This window comes from Accipiter gentilis, chromosome 10 (assembly GCF_929443795.1).
Source record: "Accipiter gentilis chromosome 10, bAccGen1.1, whole genome shotgun sequence".
NCBI lineage: Eukaryota > Metazoa > Chordata > Aves > Accipitriformes > Accipitridae > Astur > Astur gentilis.
In genome coordinates, this window is record NC_064889.1 from 35,448,425 (window position 1) to 35,468,917 (window position 20,493).

The window sequence follows — 20,493 nt, forward strand, 5'->3', positions numbered from 1 at the left end:
AAAAAACAAGGGGGCTTGCTCATTAGAGGAAGCTTTTTCTGAAGTGGTAGTAGTCTGGTAATCGAGCCTTTTTTTGAGAGCAACACAAGTTGAGTAAAATGGAGCAGGAGGCTGACCTTGTGAACACCTGCATCGCTCAGCTGTATACTTAAATGAGAGAATTAGGAAAGGGTGCAGCAAATTTAAAGTTAACCTGCACATTCACCTTTTGAGGAGGTTAAACCACAAGCCTTCAGTTACAAAAGTTGGACAGCTGTGGTTTGGGTGTCTACTTGAAACACCTTAGCTGTTGGTGTCTTGGCACTTAGAAATTGAGGGCATGGATTGTCCAGACTTTGAGACCTGATGTTCCTGCATCTGTAATCATGTGGCTGTTCTCAGAACGGCTGATCTTTCTATTGGACTGGACTCATCACCAGGTTTAAGAAACACTTTTCCAAACTTATCTGTTCAATTTTCTTAGTGCGACATGGTTGAAGTAATTGTTGAAAATTGTGGTAGTCTCTGTCTGGAAGCTGCTCTGAACACGTGAAGAAAAATCATTAGCCAAATAGAAGGAAAGAACTGGAGGTGTAATTGTCAACTCGTGTGTGTCTCTGATTTCACCAGTTGCTGCACGTGTCTAGGTTATCAATTTATTTCTGTTAGAAAGTAAACAAATCGCTCCTTTCTTATGTACTCTCATGACTGTTTCATCTGAGTTGCTCTTATCTGTAGCAGGGATGTACTTCGGAGGCTTTTCTTTCTGCTTCCACATGTAACATGCTCTCACGAATCACGTGCACCTCTGATGCTGGCCAGGGATATTGTTTGTCTCTTCCTAAGTCGGTTATTTAAAACCATTATTATCACTACTATCAAAATAAACCTTATCATCAGGGCAGCTTTTATCCCATTAGACCCTGCATGTTTTTCACATCGAATCCTTTGGCCAAATTCTATCTCACTTAATGTTTCTCTGTGTTCAGTAGTGCTACTTGGTGGCTATTTAAGTAGTGTCAGCAAAATCTGAACCATAGGGGATGTATACCACCGTCAGAGTCATACCCTTCCTGTATTGGGCCCCATCCTGAGAGACCTAAGCACCTCTGATTCTCCTGAGTGTGGAACCTGAAGTCATTCAGAGTTTTGCATTTTTGAGCCACTGATGGGAAGTTCTCATAATCCTCTACAATTAAGAATTTACAGTGCTTTTTCAGAGTCAGGTCCTTTCAGCGTCTGCATCCCTGAAGGAGCTGATGGTGTGTAACTCCTATCGAAATCCAGGTGAATGCCTAGTGCTCAGCACCCTTGCCAAATGTCCTCAGCCCTATGAGGCCAGTTAAGGCCTTGTTAAAATACAGCACTGGCAACGCTAGCATTTAAGCAAACTCTCGGAGTAATTTTTTTGCTGCCCTTCAGTTTATAGCCCGTGGCTTGTTGTTTCCCACTTTCTCACGTTTTCCCAAAGCCGCTGGTGTGTACAGTCTGAAGATCACATTTAACCAACACAAGGAAATCAGCTTGGCCCGACGGGCTGCTTTATCACGTGGCTGAGAATGTGTTCACTCTGTTCTGCCAGACTATGGCTAGCTGAGCAAAATACAGTGAAGCTCTGGGCTGCTGGCCAAGCTTTTATTTCAGTTTGGAGCTTACAGCCACATATTTGCTATTTGGCAGGACATCCACTGGGGTATATTTGGATAGTAATCTAGCATTGTTTTGCTGCTTTTTTCTTCTTTTTTTTTTTTTTAAATGCACACAGATAGTATAATCCCACTCTATAAAAGATTTCTCAGTGTGCACCGTTACATATGTGCACTCAGAACTTGTAGCCATGACCTTTGATAAATATAAGTCAAAGCAATTAACTTTCTTTTATTGAAAAATTCTGGATGTCCTACTCTTTGCCCCCTATGTGCTGATAACAGAGCTATGTTGTTACTCTTTCCAAGATCAAAAGCTTCACTAGGGTTTGATTGAAGTCCAATTATGGAAGGAAGTAGCTGTGCTGGAGCTCTGAAAATAGCAATAATTGTTAAAATAATGAAGTGTGTCCTTGTGTGTCTTTACAATATTTAAAACTTATTTTGGGGGGAAGGGGGTGGCTTTCCTCTAGTTTTAAAATGAAAATATTAGCAAATGTCTTGGGGAAATAGGAGTGTGCTGTTAGAAGAAGTATCCCTCTCTGGATTTCTTACTTCAGTTCTATTCTCCACCCCAAGCTTGCCTTCCTCTGAAGCTGTTTGCATGCAGCCTGACTCATGCAGGAAAATAAAGCTGGATTTGATTTTTAACTGTATGGGAGGCTTTGGGTTTGGGGGGATAAAGGCTTTATGATGCAAACTCATTTATTTCTCTGTGAAACAAAAATGGGCTTTTCAAAATACAGCATGTTTTGGAAAGTTGGCTCTGGGTTTGAAACCCCAACATCTCTAAGGGCACCCTTGTATGAAAAAATAGTTAAAAAAGAACACTTGGGGAGGGGGTACAAAACATGATTGCAAGCAGTAGTGTTTGAGGAGCAGTTCCTGTTATTTTACGAAGCAACAGCTCTCAATGTGGCAGGGTTTTGTTGGTTTGTTTTATATGGATAGTACTGAGCCTGGAAGTCTGTTTTTGTGATACCTTTATCAGACACTTCGAGCTGTGTCTGAGTAGATCAATAGTGGCAAAAGCTGAAATACTTTTCCCCAAATCTGTACGTTGTTCTTCAGGATACAAATTTACAGTTGCCTTCTCTTAGTCTTTACTACATCCTCAGAGAGAAAAGAACCTGGGAGAAAGAACCCCGTGGCGAGATTCTCAGCTGGTGTCGACTGACAGAGCTTCACGAAGGGCGGGCTTGGTTCTTAATGTTAAAACTCAGCGTGTATAAATGTCCATTTATCAGTTGCAGTGTTTAGTTAATTGAAACATCAAGGTGAATAAATAGAAATGAAGATGATAATATGGACAGTGCTAAGTAAATGTTTTCCAGTATTTTGCACTGATTGCTATAGGTGCTGCTTTGGTGACTATAGCCTTGTGACTGGTTTGAATTTACAGCAAGATTTTACCAGGGGTTGTTTTTTTTGTTTTTTTTAAAAAAAACCCTCACGTGCTTGCACACACATCTGGTATAGCACAAGATAATCCCTATGTGAAAATCAACCCTTGTGTACTTTCTTTTTAGCCAACGGGACTCAAAATCACTAATTACTTGAGTAAAATCTTTGCAGTATAGATAAACGGTATCAAGTAATAAATCCAGAGGATTTTACAGATCCAGTGAAGCCTCTTGATTTGTCACATGAATCTTCAGGACTAGAATTTTCTTAGTCCCTTAAATTACTAGGACAGAACCTGTTATTTATTCATTTGAATCTTACTGTTATGCTCTCTCCATTGCAGTGAGAATTATTTAGTCTTTCTTCATTTACTTTATTTTTTTAAATCGTCTATTTATTCTGACCATAAGATAATTTTATGTATATAACATCTATAAAATATTCTGCCTAAAATGCTTCAGGTCCCTGCTCTTACTGGGTTTGGATGGATAGTTAGTATACAAACTGCTTCATTGCCTTCTGGAAATTTTAGTTGTCAAAAACTCCCACCTTAGCGAAGGGGGTACCCTGTTGGTCGGCTTAAAGATGTTTATACAGTCGGCAGCTTTAGCTGCTCTCAGAAACAGTCCGGCCTGATCTCTAGGAGCTGCTGAAACTCATCAAGCAGGTTCCTGCTAACCAATTATCCAGTTAAGCAGAAAGAGGAAAGGTGTTTCTCTTGCTAGGTTTAACCCATGCTTCCCCAATCCTCAGTAATTGTGGATGTTTGTAACACTGAAATAACAGCAGTGAGAGTAAGAAGGAAGGGGGTTAGATGGGACCTCTGATCTTGCAAATACTGATCTGTGTGTTAGTATGTATCCCTCAAGTGAGCAGAGGCATGCAGTTTCCAGCATGAATCTAGAGTACTCTGATTCTTAGCTATGAGTCCTACCCAGCACCCCTCACCTAGCTTTTTGTCTTGCATTTTAATAAAATCTTAAAAAAAAAAAAAGAAAAATTCCCTCCTCCAACCAAACCCCTCCCCACTCCAAAGCCAATAATGAATGTTTCGTTGCTGCCAGAGCAAATTTGTTGATTCCCAAACACTCCTACTGTGTCTTGGTTGAAAGACTTAAATTGCTTGCATAAGTGCTGTGAATAATATAAAAAAGATCTTTCTAGTAGAGCTTTGGTTTCCACTACATATTATAAGAATAAATAAATGCTCAGATGATACCAGACAGCTGGGTTGTCCACATCTGACTGTCTTCTACATTGATTTTTAAGACAGGACATGTGCATGATTGTTTTAATGGCTATCAATACCAGATGCGTCTGCATGGAATTTAGGAGATTGTCAAGTAACAGCGCAGTTGTCAAACAAATAATTTTGCTTGTGATTACTGGAAATAGTAAATGAGTGGGTGGGATAAGGTGAAAAGATATTCTCAATTCCAATAGAGAACAAGAGGATTAAGTGACTTTCGTGCCTGCTGTAACAAATAATAACTTGGTGGATACTTTCTTTTTTCTTTCCTACTAGCTGCCCAAGGAATAGGTTCCATGAGCAGCAAAATCTCTGTGGGTTCTCTGATGTGTAATGAGGCTCCTGCAGCCTTCCTGCAGCCAGGGAGTTAAGAGCCTCTTTCATTTACGTTGTTTTCACAAAGTTTGTTAGTAATACATGTGGATACCTCTCTGCCAAATTTGTTTGAAATTGGCCAACAGTTTCAAAAGTTGTTGGGAGGAAACTAGACAGTCATGTGCACAGCATGATTGCACAAAACTCATTTCTCTAGGAAATTGAGCTAAAGAATAACTGTCAAGTGTTGGGGCACTGAAATGAAGCCTGCAAAGTAATTGAAAGAATTGAAGGGCCATTTGGTATCTTAATTGTGTACATAGCCTTTAACCAGGTACACAAGATACAGTTCTTGGCCACAGATTAGATCCACACAGGTGGATTTCCATCTGCCCAGGACCTGTCTTCGTAGAAATGAAGTGTAATTTGGTGACTGCATTGATTGTTTTGAAAGTGACTGGAAATGCTTACGAAGAAGCAGATATAAATAGTCACCACCCTAGGCTGTGGCTGTGGCAGAGCTTTATCTGGTGGTCTGAGCTGTGCTAACAGCTGAGCGGTCTGTGCAATAACCTTTGACTATAGATAGGGCTTGCTTTCGTTTCTTGAGTAGCCTGAGGGTGTAACTGAATATTTACTACTGTTCCACATTGGTTTTTGTATTCTTTTAAAGGATGATCTGTGAGTGCATGAGTTGGAATGCATGTTAATAACAAAAATTCAATAGTCTTTCCTTCATCAGGATTTGATTGAGTTTTGCTTGTGCCTTGAGTCCTCAGAGACCTTACCCAGGCAGCAAAATGGAGGCAAAGGAGGTAGAGCCAAATTCTTGGGGTTACTGAGCAAGGGAGCTGCAAAACCAAATGGCCACCTCATCCCTAGCAGCTAGGACAAACCTTCTGAAACACGTAAAGATGGCTTGAGACTTCTGCTTCAGTAGATGCTTCTTCCAGGCCGCAGGTTAAGCGGGTGAGGTACGCAAGTTGAACAGTGTGTTGTGTGCGATGGATGGGCATCATCTAAGCTGGGTGTGAATTGTGTGGTATGTATGTACATAAATGACCTGGGCATGAGGAAGCAAGATGTTTTCACCTGTGAATAGATGAGTTACTTCTGGTGAAGTGCACAAGAACACAGGGCTAGCTTCTGTAGGAAGAACACATTAAAGGTGGCACAAAGCATTTTTATCATGAGACCAGCTCTTAATTTATTTCTGAAATTCTGGAGCACCATAAATCTGGTCAGTGCTGTTTTCTTTATTCCTTCTGCATTTGTAAAAGGAGAACAAATAAAAATGTTCTGTAAGCTTTGCTACATTTTAAAAAAATATTATTTATATGGCACAGCTCTATTTTGTGTAATTTTTTATATCCAAAATATAGAGGGCTTTAGAATAGAAGAAGAAAAGCTGCATATCTGAGTTTAAGATAAAATAAGATGATCTCTGTGACAGAGATAGCAGAAATGATGTGATATGACAGTTGCTGTAGCAACACCACCTACTTCATGAAAATCAGAGTTAACAGGAGTGTAAAAGGTAAAGCCCACATAGTTTTCCAAGCCTATGAATTGTTGCTGCCCTCAGCTTGCAGTCCTTTCCAACTCTCCAGTGTTTCTCCTTTCATTTGGGCACAGATACACCTTTTTCTGCATGGCCGACTCCTGCAAACCCAATCCTGTATTCAGCAGGGGCACGTAGTGGGAGTTCTGTAGGAGCAGCGGAGCCTGCAGTGTCTTTGCCTACAGGTGACCCGGTGAATTGGAGGGAAATAACATGAAGGATTGTGTCACGTCCTGTCCTCTCCCCAAATTCTCTCAAAGGCCTCGGACAACAAAATACTGTAAGGACTATGCTGTCTCATAGGTATCCTGTATAGAGAATGGGATGACCACCACTGTAAAAAGGAAGTCAGACCAGTCAATTTGCTTCTGTGGGAATCAGCTTTTAGTAAAGCACTGTTATATTTAATATAAATTGTTAAGTATTGTAGAGGCTGAAGGTGTCATAAGTAAGTACATTGGCACTTCCCCCCCCCCCCCCCCAAATAAGCCTGAAATAGTGGTGTTCCATACCAGTGATATGTTGCCTATGAAAGTAGGAAAACACATTGTTTTTAATGAGAATGGTGTTGAGCTGGCTTGTCGGGCTGCTGGGAAGCGCTGAGTCCAGTGCAGCATGTAGACTGCTTTGTTCCTGGGTGGGCAGAGGCTTCTATTAAATTTACTGTATTCGAAGGGGGTAGAAGGGTCTCCATTAAAGAAATGCTTCAATGCCAAGACATTGTTTGAAATTTATTTGGTATGTCTGGACTGGCAACTAGTTTTGAAATTTGCAGCTATCGTTACTGGAAGAAACATACCGTATTGAAAATATGGTGACTGTAAATAAGGTTGCTATTGGCTTCCGCTTTTCTTAATGAAAATCTCCAGTGAACAGGGTCCTCTGTTTATGTATATTTATAAAATGCGGACACGTATGTTTAAAAGCTCCCATATGCAGTGAATTGATAAGTGATTTGCCAGTTCATGTTGGCCTCAAGGTTACACTCAAATATATTTTTATTTTTAATATATTGATTTTTTAAATGTATTGACTTAATTTATTCATAATATTTTTATCATTAATTGGCAATAGAGAGCCACGCTCTGTGTGATAGCAAAAGTAAAATCTCTATTACTTGTGAATTGGGGGAAAAGAGTTTGAAAGAAATGGCAGTCAAGTTGAGTTTTACTGATCTGTTTTGCTGAGATGCCTCCTGAAGCATTACAATAAACACACTGCTCAATAGATGGAAGGAGGTTTGACTACTGTGTCTTGGGGCATTTTCATTTCATTTTTTACATAGTTCAAAATCTTAACAGGTTCTGCATATATGTTGTATTCAGAACATGCATACGTAGTGAGTTCAGAGTCTCAGTTCAGGGCTATGGACAACTTGCAGAGGACATCGGAAGGAAAATAACTATTAGGATTCCAGGATTTCTTCAAGAAATATTCCATCACCAACCTTTTTCACTGCTACTATTTTTAAGAGATAAAAAAATGTAAAGATTTTGGTATGTGTTGCTTTTTCTGGTCACTTTTCCCTGAGATTTTTTTGCTCACTTTGTCTTTCTGTAAAAATGTGACTGCTGTTCTTGGGTGCAGAAATCCTTGCAGGCACTGGTTTTTGAGACTCCTCAGCATAGTAGTTTCTGCCCTTTTCTGGTGCTAGATGACTCTTTCATATCTAGAAGTGAATTTATAAGAATGTTTTGCCTAGTGCACAGTGTCATCATTTCTTTTAATCAGACTTGCTTTTTGAAGTTCCCCGGTTTTGCCTGCATCTAATGTGCCACAAAAACCTGTGTTGTGCAGCAGCTGTAAAGAAGTAGTTATGGACACATGGGTAATGTCCGTATGCAACAGTCTGTTCTCCTGGAATTTTCCCTAAGCCATGGTTACGTGTTCCCTTCCTCCTCTGACCCATTTTTCAGACTAACCGAGACTGATGCATTTGTATACTTTATAAGTGAAGATTAATCTATCAATAGAGAAAAAGATACAACCGCACACCCTTGTGCTTTCTTTGTGTGTGCTCATTGGGAATAAAACTAGTACCTAAAAGCAAATTAGACCCCTGAAGTTACTGGGCTGTTACAAACCAAATATAAGTTTTTGGATTTTGCTGTTTTGTTTTGTGGTGGTTATTTTTTTCCAAAACATGTTAGAGGGTCCTAATTTAAGGCAGAGAGAAAAGAAAATGTACTTAGTCTTACTTAGAAGGTTATGAGAACAGCGTGTCCCCATTCTGGCATCTCTACTTCTTAAGATGTGATTATTTTATACAAATCATCCTCTATAAAGCATCAATTTAGTTTTGTCACATAAAGAGTGTACTTCATTTTAGTGAACAAAAAATGTAAAAAGGTAAAAATAAAAAGCTACTGCAACAGTTCAGATTTGTGTGTACAAAACAGATCAAAATAGAGGACGAGATTTGCAAGTTCCTGTAACTCTGCCTAGTGACCCCTTTTTCTTAAGGGATGTATTCAGGGAGCAGCTGATAGCATCTGTTGTCTGTCTCAGGCTTGCCATTAGCTACTGATTGGGAGTTAGAGGAAATGTACCTGTTTCACGTGGCTTTTCCATGCCATTTCAAATCTCGCTTGGCTGTGTTTTGATAACACACCCAAGCAAGATGGGTTTGGGTACCAGAACTGGGTAAAAGATACGTGAGTCATGGGTGGCATATGCTTCCAGGATTACACGATGGCTTTTTGCAAGACCTGTTTACTGACTGAGAGCGTGCTGTCCTGGATGCTCATTAGCCAAATAAATAGAACAATGTGAGAGGAACTCACTTGGTCTGGAGTCTTGCAGAGCACATTGGCAGTGGCATGAATGCATCTTGAAGACAAGTGTTGTCTTTGTTTTGAGTGGTATTCCATGTGAGGGAATATTTATGGATGCCATATGAGGCTGTTATCTAAAGCAGGGGCTCTATCTAAAATCTACTGTTTGAGATTGGTTTATTAAAGGTGGGTGTGTAATTGTCCAAGGAAAGAAAAATGGATCTCTCTTTCTCATTCAGAACAGGCTAACAATTCTGATGCTTCTGTGGAATGTTCCCTTTAAGAAAAGAAAGAGGAATTGTACTTTTTGAGGAACCTTACTGTATGTGAATTACTGATTAACGAAAATATACACAGATATGCCAAAGGATGTCACGAAGCTCCAATGCACGAGAGAATATCAGCGTCTTGAAGTGAAGTGTGCTTCTAAGCCAAGTCTAAATCAAAATTAAATACCTATCCAAATGTTCTTCCCTGCAGCTCCTCTTCAGGCCCTGTCCCCGCTGAGTGCCATTTTGGCCTATCTTTATAAGGAAAGCAGCACCCTACAAACAATCAGAAAGGTGTTTAAGAAGGCGGTGGATTTCGTGCTTTTCAAGAATTTGAAAATCCCTGTGCAATGTCCTGGGAGCAGGATCAAACCCTCTGTTTCTGTGTGTAGTGCTTCTGCAAGGGAAATGTGCAGAACAGGAGCAACTACTTTCAGGCATCTTGCAACAGCTGGTTTGGGAGAGAATAAAAGTTTGATTTCCTAGTAGCTTTCAGAAATGGGGCCTCATTGAGCTAAGTGCTGCCTTCACACAGGCTAAAGATAGGGTAAGGTTTTCAGAGTATGGATCTTGCAGAAGAGTAGAGTCTTAAGTCCAGTAGACATAGTGGAGAATTCTACCTGGTGGTGCCTCATATTTGTTTGTTTATTGCTTTTGAAGAGCAGAATATTACTGGCACAGCAGGCATAGCATATTACATGCACATTATGCTAACCACATGCAGGAGTTGCAAAGTCAAGCCTTCAAAAGCCTGCAAACACTTGACCGAAGGCCACATGTCTAGCTTCAGATAGCAACCCCCCCCCCTCCCTTGTCTGCCTGGAGATGCAGGCTTTAGTTACATTATAGACTCTTTTTTCCCTTTTTGAAAGCAGAGGTCAGACCAGCTCTGGGTTGAATCAGGGCTGTATCAGGAAGGAAGCGGTTGTCTGTAGGATCTTGGATCTTGACCTCATTTACTGCAGATGTGAGAGGATGCGGGGAACGGCAGGAGGAGAAGGGAAAATCTGGCAGGAAGGACAGAAGGATTTTGTCTAGAGAGACTGGATTTTGCCACGGAGTTTCAACAGAATTCTGAGAAAGTAATTTGATTATGTGATTACCATTACTTGTCACACTGCATGTTTGCTTCCCTTTTTGTGAGGAGCTCAGTTTAATACCTTGGGCAGCCCTCACTTGCATCAGTGTATAGCCCCCAACCTGCAAGACTAGTTGGTAAGAGTTGATTTGAAATGCAGACAATGCTACAGTGTTAGCTAACCTGAGAGGCTGGCTGCATACTTTTGATTTAAAATGTCCATACTTCTGTCCTTCACCTGCAAAGAAGCGCTGCCTCTTCTTTCATGGGGGTCTTGCGGGGAAAAATTTGTTTCTGTGAAGCACGCAGATACAGTAGTCGTCAATGCTGGAGGGAACTCTTGAAAAGTTGCTAACTGTGTCTCTGCAGGAGGTTGGAATAATTTGTGGCAAATAATGTATGGGTCCATTTGGATAAATCCAAACGGGTGAAACAAGTGACTCCTGAATGAGGAAAGAATCTAGAAAAAATAGTATGTGATTGAAACTTTAAAGATTGTTGCAGCCATGACTGTGCTTCTTAAAACAACTCTTGCATTTAATTTTAAAAACAAATGGAAAAGAAAACCTGGATTTTCTGATGTGCCACCCCTACAACAGGCACATTGGAAATGAGTAGGAATGGACTTGACAGCACCCCACAGCATCCTGCCGCTTGGACGGAGTAGAGGATGACAACTTACTCTCGCTGTAAGAAGCTGAAGGGGGACGGGGCGCTTTGCCAGCACACTTCACTATTTGCTGATAGAAGAGGATCTGTGGGACTCGGGAATCTGGAGCTGTGTTTGTACCATCAGCACAGGCGCTCTCCTACCCTGTTCCCTTCAACGATGCTCTTCTACTGAACACGTTCATGCCAGCCTCTGCTGAAGCTGCCTTCCTCTTCCAGGCTCTCCCCCTCTCCTCTTTGGCTACCAGTCTCCCTCATCCTTACCTTCCTCACCTCCTTGCCCCCTTCCCAACTTTGAGTCCTAATCACTTACTGAAATTGCCCCCTTCTCACCCAGCCTTAGCATGCATGCAGTAGATTTTAAGAAGGCAAACAACATTGATCCAGGAGCTGCCCTCTCTACCAGTGCACAGACCACTAGCACAGTTCAGTGAAAAGTTTGCCAGAAATTTTTAACAGGTTCAAAACAAAGTATTTTTGCTGAACTTTTTTCGGGAAACTGTAGAACCATTTTGGCATAAATGTAATTGGCACATACAAATCCAAACAGAATGGTTGAAGTCTGGCAGAGGTCTAAGGAACTGAAGGCAGCATCCTCTAATGGGAAGTGTTAGACAATCTTAGTAAAACTACCAGTCCTGCCTGTAATAATACTGTAGGGGCCCAGAGCGGGAGGCACACAATGCTGAGAGGGGAAATGACAATTCTTTTATAATTAAATGCACAAGGTTTGTAAACAACGCTGATATCTTTGAAAAGTACACATTTTAAAAACACTTTTATGTGCCAGTCTTTTAGTGTGTTAAGAGGTGCGAGTATGTTGTGGTTGCATTGGATTAAGATCCTTCTTTCCGCAGGAAGTGTTTGCAGTCACCCCATGTTCAGCAGAATCAAGTTTGTGTAAGATAAGAAATAGAGGATTGTCTGTGCCAGGTTGGAGCACTGGTCAAAATACACTGATCTCCTGTTGCTTTGGAAGAAAATAAAGCTCCTCTAATAACTGGTTAGATAGATACACCCAGGGGTGAAGTGTCTTCTTCACCTCCAGGCAGAGAGTGGTTGGTTTTTTCCTGCCATGTGAGGGCTGGAAGATCAGACAGTGTGGCTTGTAACTCCCTTTAGTGCTAGTATAGATTATGGTCTTACTGTCCAGGTAATTGTTTTGGTTTCTGGAAGACACTAAAATACTAATAGTAGGGAAATTAGATGATGCTTATAATACTGTAACTGAGGAATTATAATGTGACAAGATACTGTCCTTAGATAAATCTTGGCTTCCAGAATACTCCTTTTACTTACTGCCTGTGGGGATTTTTGTCTGTCTCAATTCCTGCACACTGCCTTGTGTTCTGCATTGAGATAACTTTTCCTAGAGGCTGAAGGGTTAATGCAGAAATAGATGACAGATTAGTCCAGGACAGGCTGTGATTTGGAGTAAGACAACTATCCCAAATAGCTGGCCAGCTGCCAAGTGGATAGTCGGCAGAGCAGTGGGGTTCTCTGGAGCAGCTCTGGGTGAGGATTATCTGTCAATTTAACTGTGGTACTGTATAGCCTGACTGACATACCCAAAGTGCCTTTAGTTTATATCAGGAAAAATTATTAGCAAACACATATTTTTATCTCTGGGCTGCTAATAAATTGAATGAGAAAATCCTCTGTCCCTCCAACATATGTGTGAAAAATAGGGGAAAATACTTTGATTAGAACATTTCTACTCCCTTTTCTTTTTCTGTTGCTGTTCTCCAGCCAGCTGTTGAGCTGATGAAAAGTGTGGAAGGGCTGCAAGAAGGGAGATTTTCTGAAAATCAGGCACATTTCTATTGGAGTGGAATGATTCAAAATTGAGTTCCACATAATTCACTGGGGATCTCTTGCAATACAAATAACAAGTCTGTCAAGCAGTGGTGCAGTTGAAGAGGTTATTTCTGTCTTAGCTCTCCTGAGCACAGCTGGTAGGTGGGGTGCTTCAAAAGGGGGAAATTAAGAGTCAGGATACAGTGATCGAGCTCCCCACGATACCAGATCAGCATTTTGGTTTTGTAGGTATATAAAAATGCTACTGTACTTTTGAATTGTGAATTTTAATTATTGCAAGAAATTTAAAGCTGCTTTTTTTTTTTACCAGCTGTTTGGTGACCTAGATGACACAAGTGAATGGCCTCAGTCCATTTCTCTTTGAACAAGGAACCACACTGAAAATATTGCCATTACATTGGACTTCCTCACTGGCAGTCTCTGCTGGGAGGAGGAGGAGGACTGAAAGGGTTAGAACAGCCAACTTTCTTTCAAGTCCTTCTTGCTGGAAAATTTTTGCTATTGCTAATATTTGCCAGAGCAACGCCAAGAGCATTCGCAAAGGCAAGAAGTTGGGGCAGCTGTAACTGCTGCTGGGGCCATCAAAACCTGCTGATCCCTTTGCCAGGAGACACCTGGAGCTGTGTCTGTCCTGGCATACTCAGTGTTGCTTGAGTGGAGCTCTACAAGTGGGAAAGTCTCCAGACAAAAGGCCAGTGTTGAGATGGTTGTGGTCTCTCCAGGCCATGGTTGGGACACATCACTAGGGTGGTATGAGGGGAAGTTTCCATTAACCATTGTTCCCAGCTTGCATCCACCACCACCATGGAGTTCTGCAGCTGGATTTCCAGAAGAGCTTAATGTTCAAGAGCTCATGTTTCAGCAACTTAAATAGAGGGGCTAAGTTCTTTCCAAAACACTTGGCAATCATCAGCCCCCATTGAGAACAAAGCTAAGTACATTAAACAGTCCAGCCACTTCACTGTTGTGAAAATTTGGCTGCTGTTGTGAGTGCAGAGTGTTTAAATAATGCAGAGACTGGCAACAAAGGCATCTGGCTCCTGATGCTGAGCAGTGAGGTGCTTTACCTTCTCCCGGCCTTGGCAGCTGGTAGTGTAGGCTTCCTCCTTGGCTCATTCTTTGTGCATCACAGCCTCAGACCAGCTCTTTCTCTGGATGTTGTGACAGCTGTGAAGCTTGCTGATGTGAGGATTAGTCGGCTGCTGGGCACATGACGTTCAGATTGCTGTGCTTATTTGACCTACCTCTGATTGCGAGGAATTTAGTGCATAAAAATAACACCCTGAACAAATTTGGCAGAGGGATGCACAGCTAAAGTGCTATGCACACACGGGGAGAGGAGCTTGGAGAGCAATGTAACGTGAGGCCACGTACTGTACTTCTGCAGTAACAGCAGTGCCAAGTCCAGCACAACCCACGCTGTCGTCTTGGGTTACGACGAGTTCCACCACCACGGAGATGTAATGGCCATTAGCCAGTAAACTAACAAAGACAGGTTCCTGGCTTGTATTATTGGCAAAACTTGATAGAATAAATAAAAAGATACCAAGTGCCAAGACTTGCCTAATGTAAAACGCTGGGCAAGGAAATACTGTTTCTTCTGCCTGGGGTTTTAGACATCCTTATTAACACTGTTGTTCTCAGTGGAGTTCCTGATCATTTACAGGAGCGTGACAGAAGGGAGAGTCAACCTGCATAGACTGAGAGGTGTGCGTGCACTGTGGAATATCTCACAGGGCAATAGTCTTCAGGTTCATAGGTGATGAACGTTTAGCTGTGTGCATGATTTGCTCAGGCTTTGCATTTAGTGAATAGCATTCACCTTGAATGAGCTTTGCATTGGCACCTGGGACATCTTATGTTTGCTGAAGGACCGGGTCTTTAGTAGTGAGAGCTTCTTAGACCCGGGGAAGTGAAATGTGTGCACGTAGGGAGCAAGGCAGGACCTTGATTGCTGTAGGTTCTTCTCCCAGATCACCCTGGAGATACATTGCTCTTTCCTTTATTTTGCTATTGCATTCGTAAGACGCAGTAACTCCATTTCCCGTGTTTAAAAGGAGCATTTTCGCCTTTTCCTTTTTCAGAGAGATATTGTAAAATTTCTTGAGGCCAATGATTACAAAGCTCATGTAATTGTGTAATATGGCACATTACAGATACATGGTCTCAATTTACATAGTATCATTTATCTAGAGCTTCAGCAATATTTAAATACAGGTCTTTTGTTTAGGGCAATTAGAAAGATGGGGCAGATGTCACAATCCACTTGACTTTTTAGAAACACCCTGCATGCTCACCAGAAATATTTTAAAAGTGTTCAGAGCTAGTGTCTTGCTTCGTTTTTATCTGTGTTACAGAATTTGCAAGATTTGTACGTGCATATGTCTATATATTTGTCTGCATTAAAAAAAAAAAAAAAAAATCTGGCTGCTCTGGTACAAGTGCCTTCACATCAAAGGAAGCTTTCCTGCATTTAATCCTTTAAATAAGCCTGTTTCTGCCAGCCCATATATCTGAAATGAGATTAGCTATCCATTTAAAGCAAGGCTACAAAAACGCCTTGGGGCGCTGAGCCCTTCGGGCTGGCTTTAAAACAGTTCCTAGCCGGGGTCCTGGGTCGTCGTCGCCCCTTCACCAGAACTAGACACGTCTTAAACACGCCTGCATCGATCACAGCCATCTCCAGGGAGAGCTGGAGCGCCTCGCTTGTGGACACCCACCGCCCGAGGCCGAGCAGCCTCCGTCCTTTCCCGTCCCCTTCCCCCGCCGTTCCTTTTCGCTCCCCTTGCAGGAGTACGCGGGCCGGCGGGTGAGGAACGCGGTTCGCCGCCGCCCCGGCTCCATCCCGGGCCCCGCGAAGCGGCGGCGGCGGCCGGGCGCGCCCCCGGGCGGGCAGCGAGGGGAGAGACCGCTGCCCTACGGCTGCCTGCCGCTGCCCTGCCGCCGCCCCTGTGGCCGGCAGCCGGGCGGGCCGTGGTTTCTGATGTTAATGAACGAGGCACAGCGGGAAACGTCGAGTTTTCAGCACCGAGGGCTTGGCAGTGGCGCGCCGGGTCCGGAGGCAGAGGAGGAAGCGCTCTGCTGTCGGTACAATGCGGGTAGCCGGATCCTTTCCTCTCGCTCGCTTTCTCTCCAAAAGACGTACACTTGTTTTAATAACTTTGATCCTCCTTTTCTTTTCTCCCAGGCCCTTGCGAGCTTTTCCCGGAAGCTGATTTTATCAGCGCCGGTTTAAAATAGGAGTTCCAAAAGACAAGCTCCCTGTTAGCAAGCCCTGGTTTGCGCAACGCAATTCCCCGGTGCATTTTCTGCGCGGTTTCAATATTGTTGCCGCGATCTTCTAGATTAAAATAAAAACTTCATTGTTAACGCTGGCCTTGGTTTGGATTTAGAAATGACATTCAATGTTTACCGTTTTACACCCTAAATATTGCAGATGTGGGCACAAATAAGGAAACATTATGCAGTTGCAGGATGTTTGTGTAGTTATGAAAACTGTCATATCTCTAAAGTCAAAGTGAATTAGCTAATAGCCGAAATTATAAAAGAATATCTGCTTCAATCAGAAGTCCTCCCTCTGAAGTCTGTGAGGCTTGTACTTCTGAGGCATGTGAAAACTTCTGAAAATTCTGCCCCCGGGGATAGTCCATGTTTAGGCAGCTGACTTTAGGAGCCTATTTTTGGAACCTTTGGTTGAGTTATTAAATTGGATTTTTAGTGGGAATGGTGCCTGAATTGGTGCTGTAGGATCTTGAAGGCCATATCTAAGATTAAAAAAGAAAAATGGGGGGAGGGGGTAGCATTCTTTTCTGGGTATAGGCTCCTTTTTGTTAGATTTTTATATGCCATAAAAGAGCAACGTGGTATAAATAAGTGTTCTTTCATTTTTGCAGAGCATCTTTCGGTAGTCATTGTAGCCTTCCATGTTGCTAGGTTCCTTCACTTTCTTTTAGAATATCACCAGTAGGATTTCACAGAAAATAGCAGTCTCCTTAGTGGAGTGCCTCAGCACAGCTTGAAAGTACATTTTCATGACATATTGTACTGTATGTTGTTTGATTGTAAAAACTAAATGTACCCTCAAAGGTATATATGAAGTAATGTGTGTATGAGAAAACTGAGAAGGGTTACAGAGTGGGGGATAAATCGGAGCTAAATGACAGTACTTATGATTTGTTCCTGAGGATGTGATCTTAATGAAGTGGCACGGCTTGGAGCAATACGTCTTCTGCCTGCAGTCTAGTGCAACTCAGTGTTGCATTCAGTGATCTTACGTGGGCATCCAAGATTAGCAACCAGAATTAGGAACCAATTCTGAAAATAACAGCATGAGCATGTCTGAATATGCACCCTACAAAATGGACGAGCTAATATTTAACAAGAGTAGATATCAAATTTACAGTGAAAGCCTAGAGAATTATTGCTTGTATTTAGAGATCTTCTAAAGTCCATGTTCAGTGGTACTATTTATGTATTTTCTTCTAACATAGCTGAATTTATCCTTTATTTTTCTGTAGGTCAGATCTTGCCAGCAAACCGAAACACACCGAGTCCTATCGATCCTGAGACTATACAAGTTCCTGTTGGCTATGAACCTGACCCTGCAGATCTTGCTCTGTCCAGTATTCCTGGCCAGGAGATGTTTGACCCTCGTAAGCGCAAATTCTCTGAAGAAGAGCTGAAACCACAGCCGATGATTAAGAAAGCTCGCAAAGTCTTCATTCCAGATGACCTGAAGGTAAATTGGAACTGGTGACGAGTTGTTTGTACAGACTCTGTGACAGTTACTTTCTCAGATACAGGTTTGGAGCATGAATCTGTTTTCTCATGTAAGCTAAATCTGCCAGACTATATACGACATTGTAGAATAAAACTGTTAAAGGTTCTGAATAAGACTGAGGGGAGGATGTTCCTTATTAGTTACACAACAGTTGCAATTCATGAGATCAATATTCATTTCCTTTGTATGCCAGAAACTTCCTGCATGACCTTAGACAGGCTTACTTTGTCCCATATTTCCCACTTACTTATGAAACAGTCTGATCATGTTTCCTTTTCCTCCGTCCTCTGTCTGTCTCATCAGCATAGATTGTGAATTCTTCAAGGAAGAACCCATCTCTGGCAGAGTCCATGGAGGTCCCTGATAATGACAGAATGAACTATATTGTATCTTGTTTGGAAGTTGCTTTAGCTCTGTGTTTCATAATGAATGGGAACACTATAGTAAACACTACTAATCTAGGTGAAAGAATCTAAACTAGTTGTAGGAAAACAGAACAAAAGTATTCTGCCGAGAAGTGTATCTTAATACAATATTTAAAATATAGTAATAATACAGTATTTAAAAAGAAAGCACCCTTGTCTATGCCTCTCACCGCTTCTGACATGTGAAGAGCAAAGAGCATGAAGAGAGCAGAGCAAATTCATCAACTGATTCAGCTTATCAAACGACTGTGAAAACTGTCATTATTTGCAAGGTTCTATTCCCTGTATATGATTTCCAAGAAGATCTTTTTTATCAGAGTTAGTCAGTGCAGAATTTTGTTCTACTGTTGCTACTGCCCCCCAAGACACAGACTGAAAGGTTGTTGGAGTCAGTGGGAATCCCTGGCTGCCTGTGTGAAGAGACTGGGGTGCCATGTGTTTATACCAGATTGATAGCATTAGGGAAAGAAGCTGATGCAATTCGCTATTTTTATCCCTAGGGATACTGTTGTGCAGGTTAAAAGCATAGAAATCACAATTCCAGTAGTGTTCACGTGGTATGTTGCTGTCACTTTGTCTGTAGCATCCTCAGCTTTCGTTTAGAAGGGTTTATCTGCTCCATGCCATTACTTACCTGGGCAACTTTTACTACAAATGATTCTCTGTTGGCATTGCAGTGTGCCAAGAGGTCTGCCTAAAGAGAGGCGTTTGATACAGAAATGGCTATGTGGGTGTAAGGAGGCTGTTTGCTCCTTGGTGTCATTCGTCATTTTGTGATACCTCCTGGGTATCCTTATTTGTCAAAGCAAACTTCTGCCAAAGATGCTGTTGGACTACTCCATGCCAGAGGTGGAAGATATCAGTGTCTTGCATGCAGCAGCGGGGCACTTAAGTTTTCAGCCTAGAAATTCAGGGTCTCTCATTTCCCTGAGATAATCACATCAGTTGCCCTTGACTCATTTCAGAGTGCTTGCCCCAAGTGCTGCTTCTGCCCTGGCATGTGGAATGGCTGTTGAGTTCTGGGGGAGGGTAAGCAGATTAGACCAGTCAATCGTCTCTGGGTTGCATGTGATTTTGAAATGCCAGCCTTACCTCTTTCAGGCCTGGATTAAGGGATTTGCCATAGCAATTTGTTAAAATAAAGAGGGATGAAGCCTAGGTGGCACACTAATAAATTGCTTAAAGCTGATTTTTATACAGTGGAATGAGATGGGAAATTATAAACAAGATTTGGGTCATAGCTTTTTGCTGCATGCTTGTTTTTAAGAGGATTTTTGTGAGTCCCATCTAAGTACAGGTGAAGAGCAATTTAGATATACACTGGCTCCAAATCAACATTGCTGCACACCTTGTTAAGCTAAACTAATATAAAGCAGTTCTAGAGTACTTCTAGCAGTCGTTTCACTCTTCCTTTGCCTTATGGAAGCAACAGGAGACAATGCAGATCAGTGGCGTTTGGCCTGGCATGCTTCGTGCTGAAAGACAGAGGAGTGGTGGGGTATTTGTCTATTCAGTGCAACACAGGAGCAGATAGCTCCTGTGCCTTGGAGTGGATATGGTGGTGTGCTCCCAAGCCTGGTGAAACAAGAGAGCCACACAAGGAAATGTAAGCATACAAAAAAGGAGGAATACTCTGGGAGGGAAAGTTTGAGCTATATGACTTGACCAGGAAATTTGAGGGTTGAATGGCGGCATCACTCTTATTCTGCAGGGGGCTGAATTTCACTTTTCGTGAGAGATTCTGCCTACTTTGTATTTACTGAGTTGTTCCAAATTTCTAGAACTTAATTCAGTTTCAAGGCCACATTGAAGCTGCCATTCCACTGAAGACCACTTCACTGGAAGAGTAGAAAAATCAGGTAAAATTAAATTATTTACTTAAAGCCTTTGATGCACCAATGCAGTAAGGTGATCTCCTAGAGGCAAGTCTTTAGGGATAACGTTTTGGGAATGTGTTAGCTTATGAAGCTTCAGAGGTTAGTGGACCTATTTCTGGCAAATGCTTTCTTTTTCCATGGTCAAAGCCTATTGTACTGTCTTGGTTTAACCCCAGCCGGCAGCTAAGCCCCACATAGCTGCTCGCTCGCTCCCCCTGCAGTGGGATGGGGGAGAGAATCTGAAGAGTAAAAGAGAAAACTCATGGGTTGAGATAAAGACAGTTTAATAAGTAAAGCAAAAGCCATGCATGCAAGCAAAGCAAAGCAAGGAATTCATTCAGCACTTCCCAGGGGCAGGCAGATGTTCAGCCATCTCCAGGACAGCAGGGCTCCATCACGTGTAATGGTGACTTCGGAAGACAAACGCCATCACTCTGAACATCCCTCCCTTCCTCCTTCTTCCACCAGCTTTATATGCTGAGCATGACGTGATGTGGTCTGGAAAATCCCTTGGCTTGGTTGGGGTCAGCTGTCCCGGCTGTGTCCCCTCCCAACTCCTTGTGCCCTTCCCAGCCTGCTTGCTGGTGGGGTGGGGTGAGAGGCAGAAAAGCCCTTGGCTCCGGGTAAGCCCTGCTCAGCAATACCTAAA

General features: G+C 42.3%; 1 protein-coding gene across 1 annotated transcript in view; it reads left to right on the forward strand.

The window, feature by feature from the left end:
- The window catches only part of HLF (HLF transcription factor, PAR bZIP family member), a 37,284-nt gene that overhangs the window by 12,550 nt on the left and 4,241 nt on the right, over positions 1-20,493 (forward strand). The window contains exon 3 of the mRNA XM_049811801.1: positions 17,280-17,500. Coding sequence (XP_049667758.1) covers positions 17,280-17,500 — 221 coding nt within the window. The remainder of the gene's footprint in view (positions 1-17,279; positions 17,501-20,493) is intronic.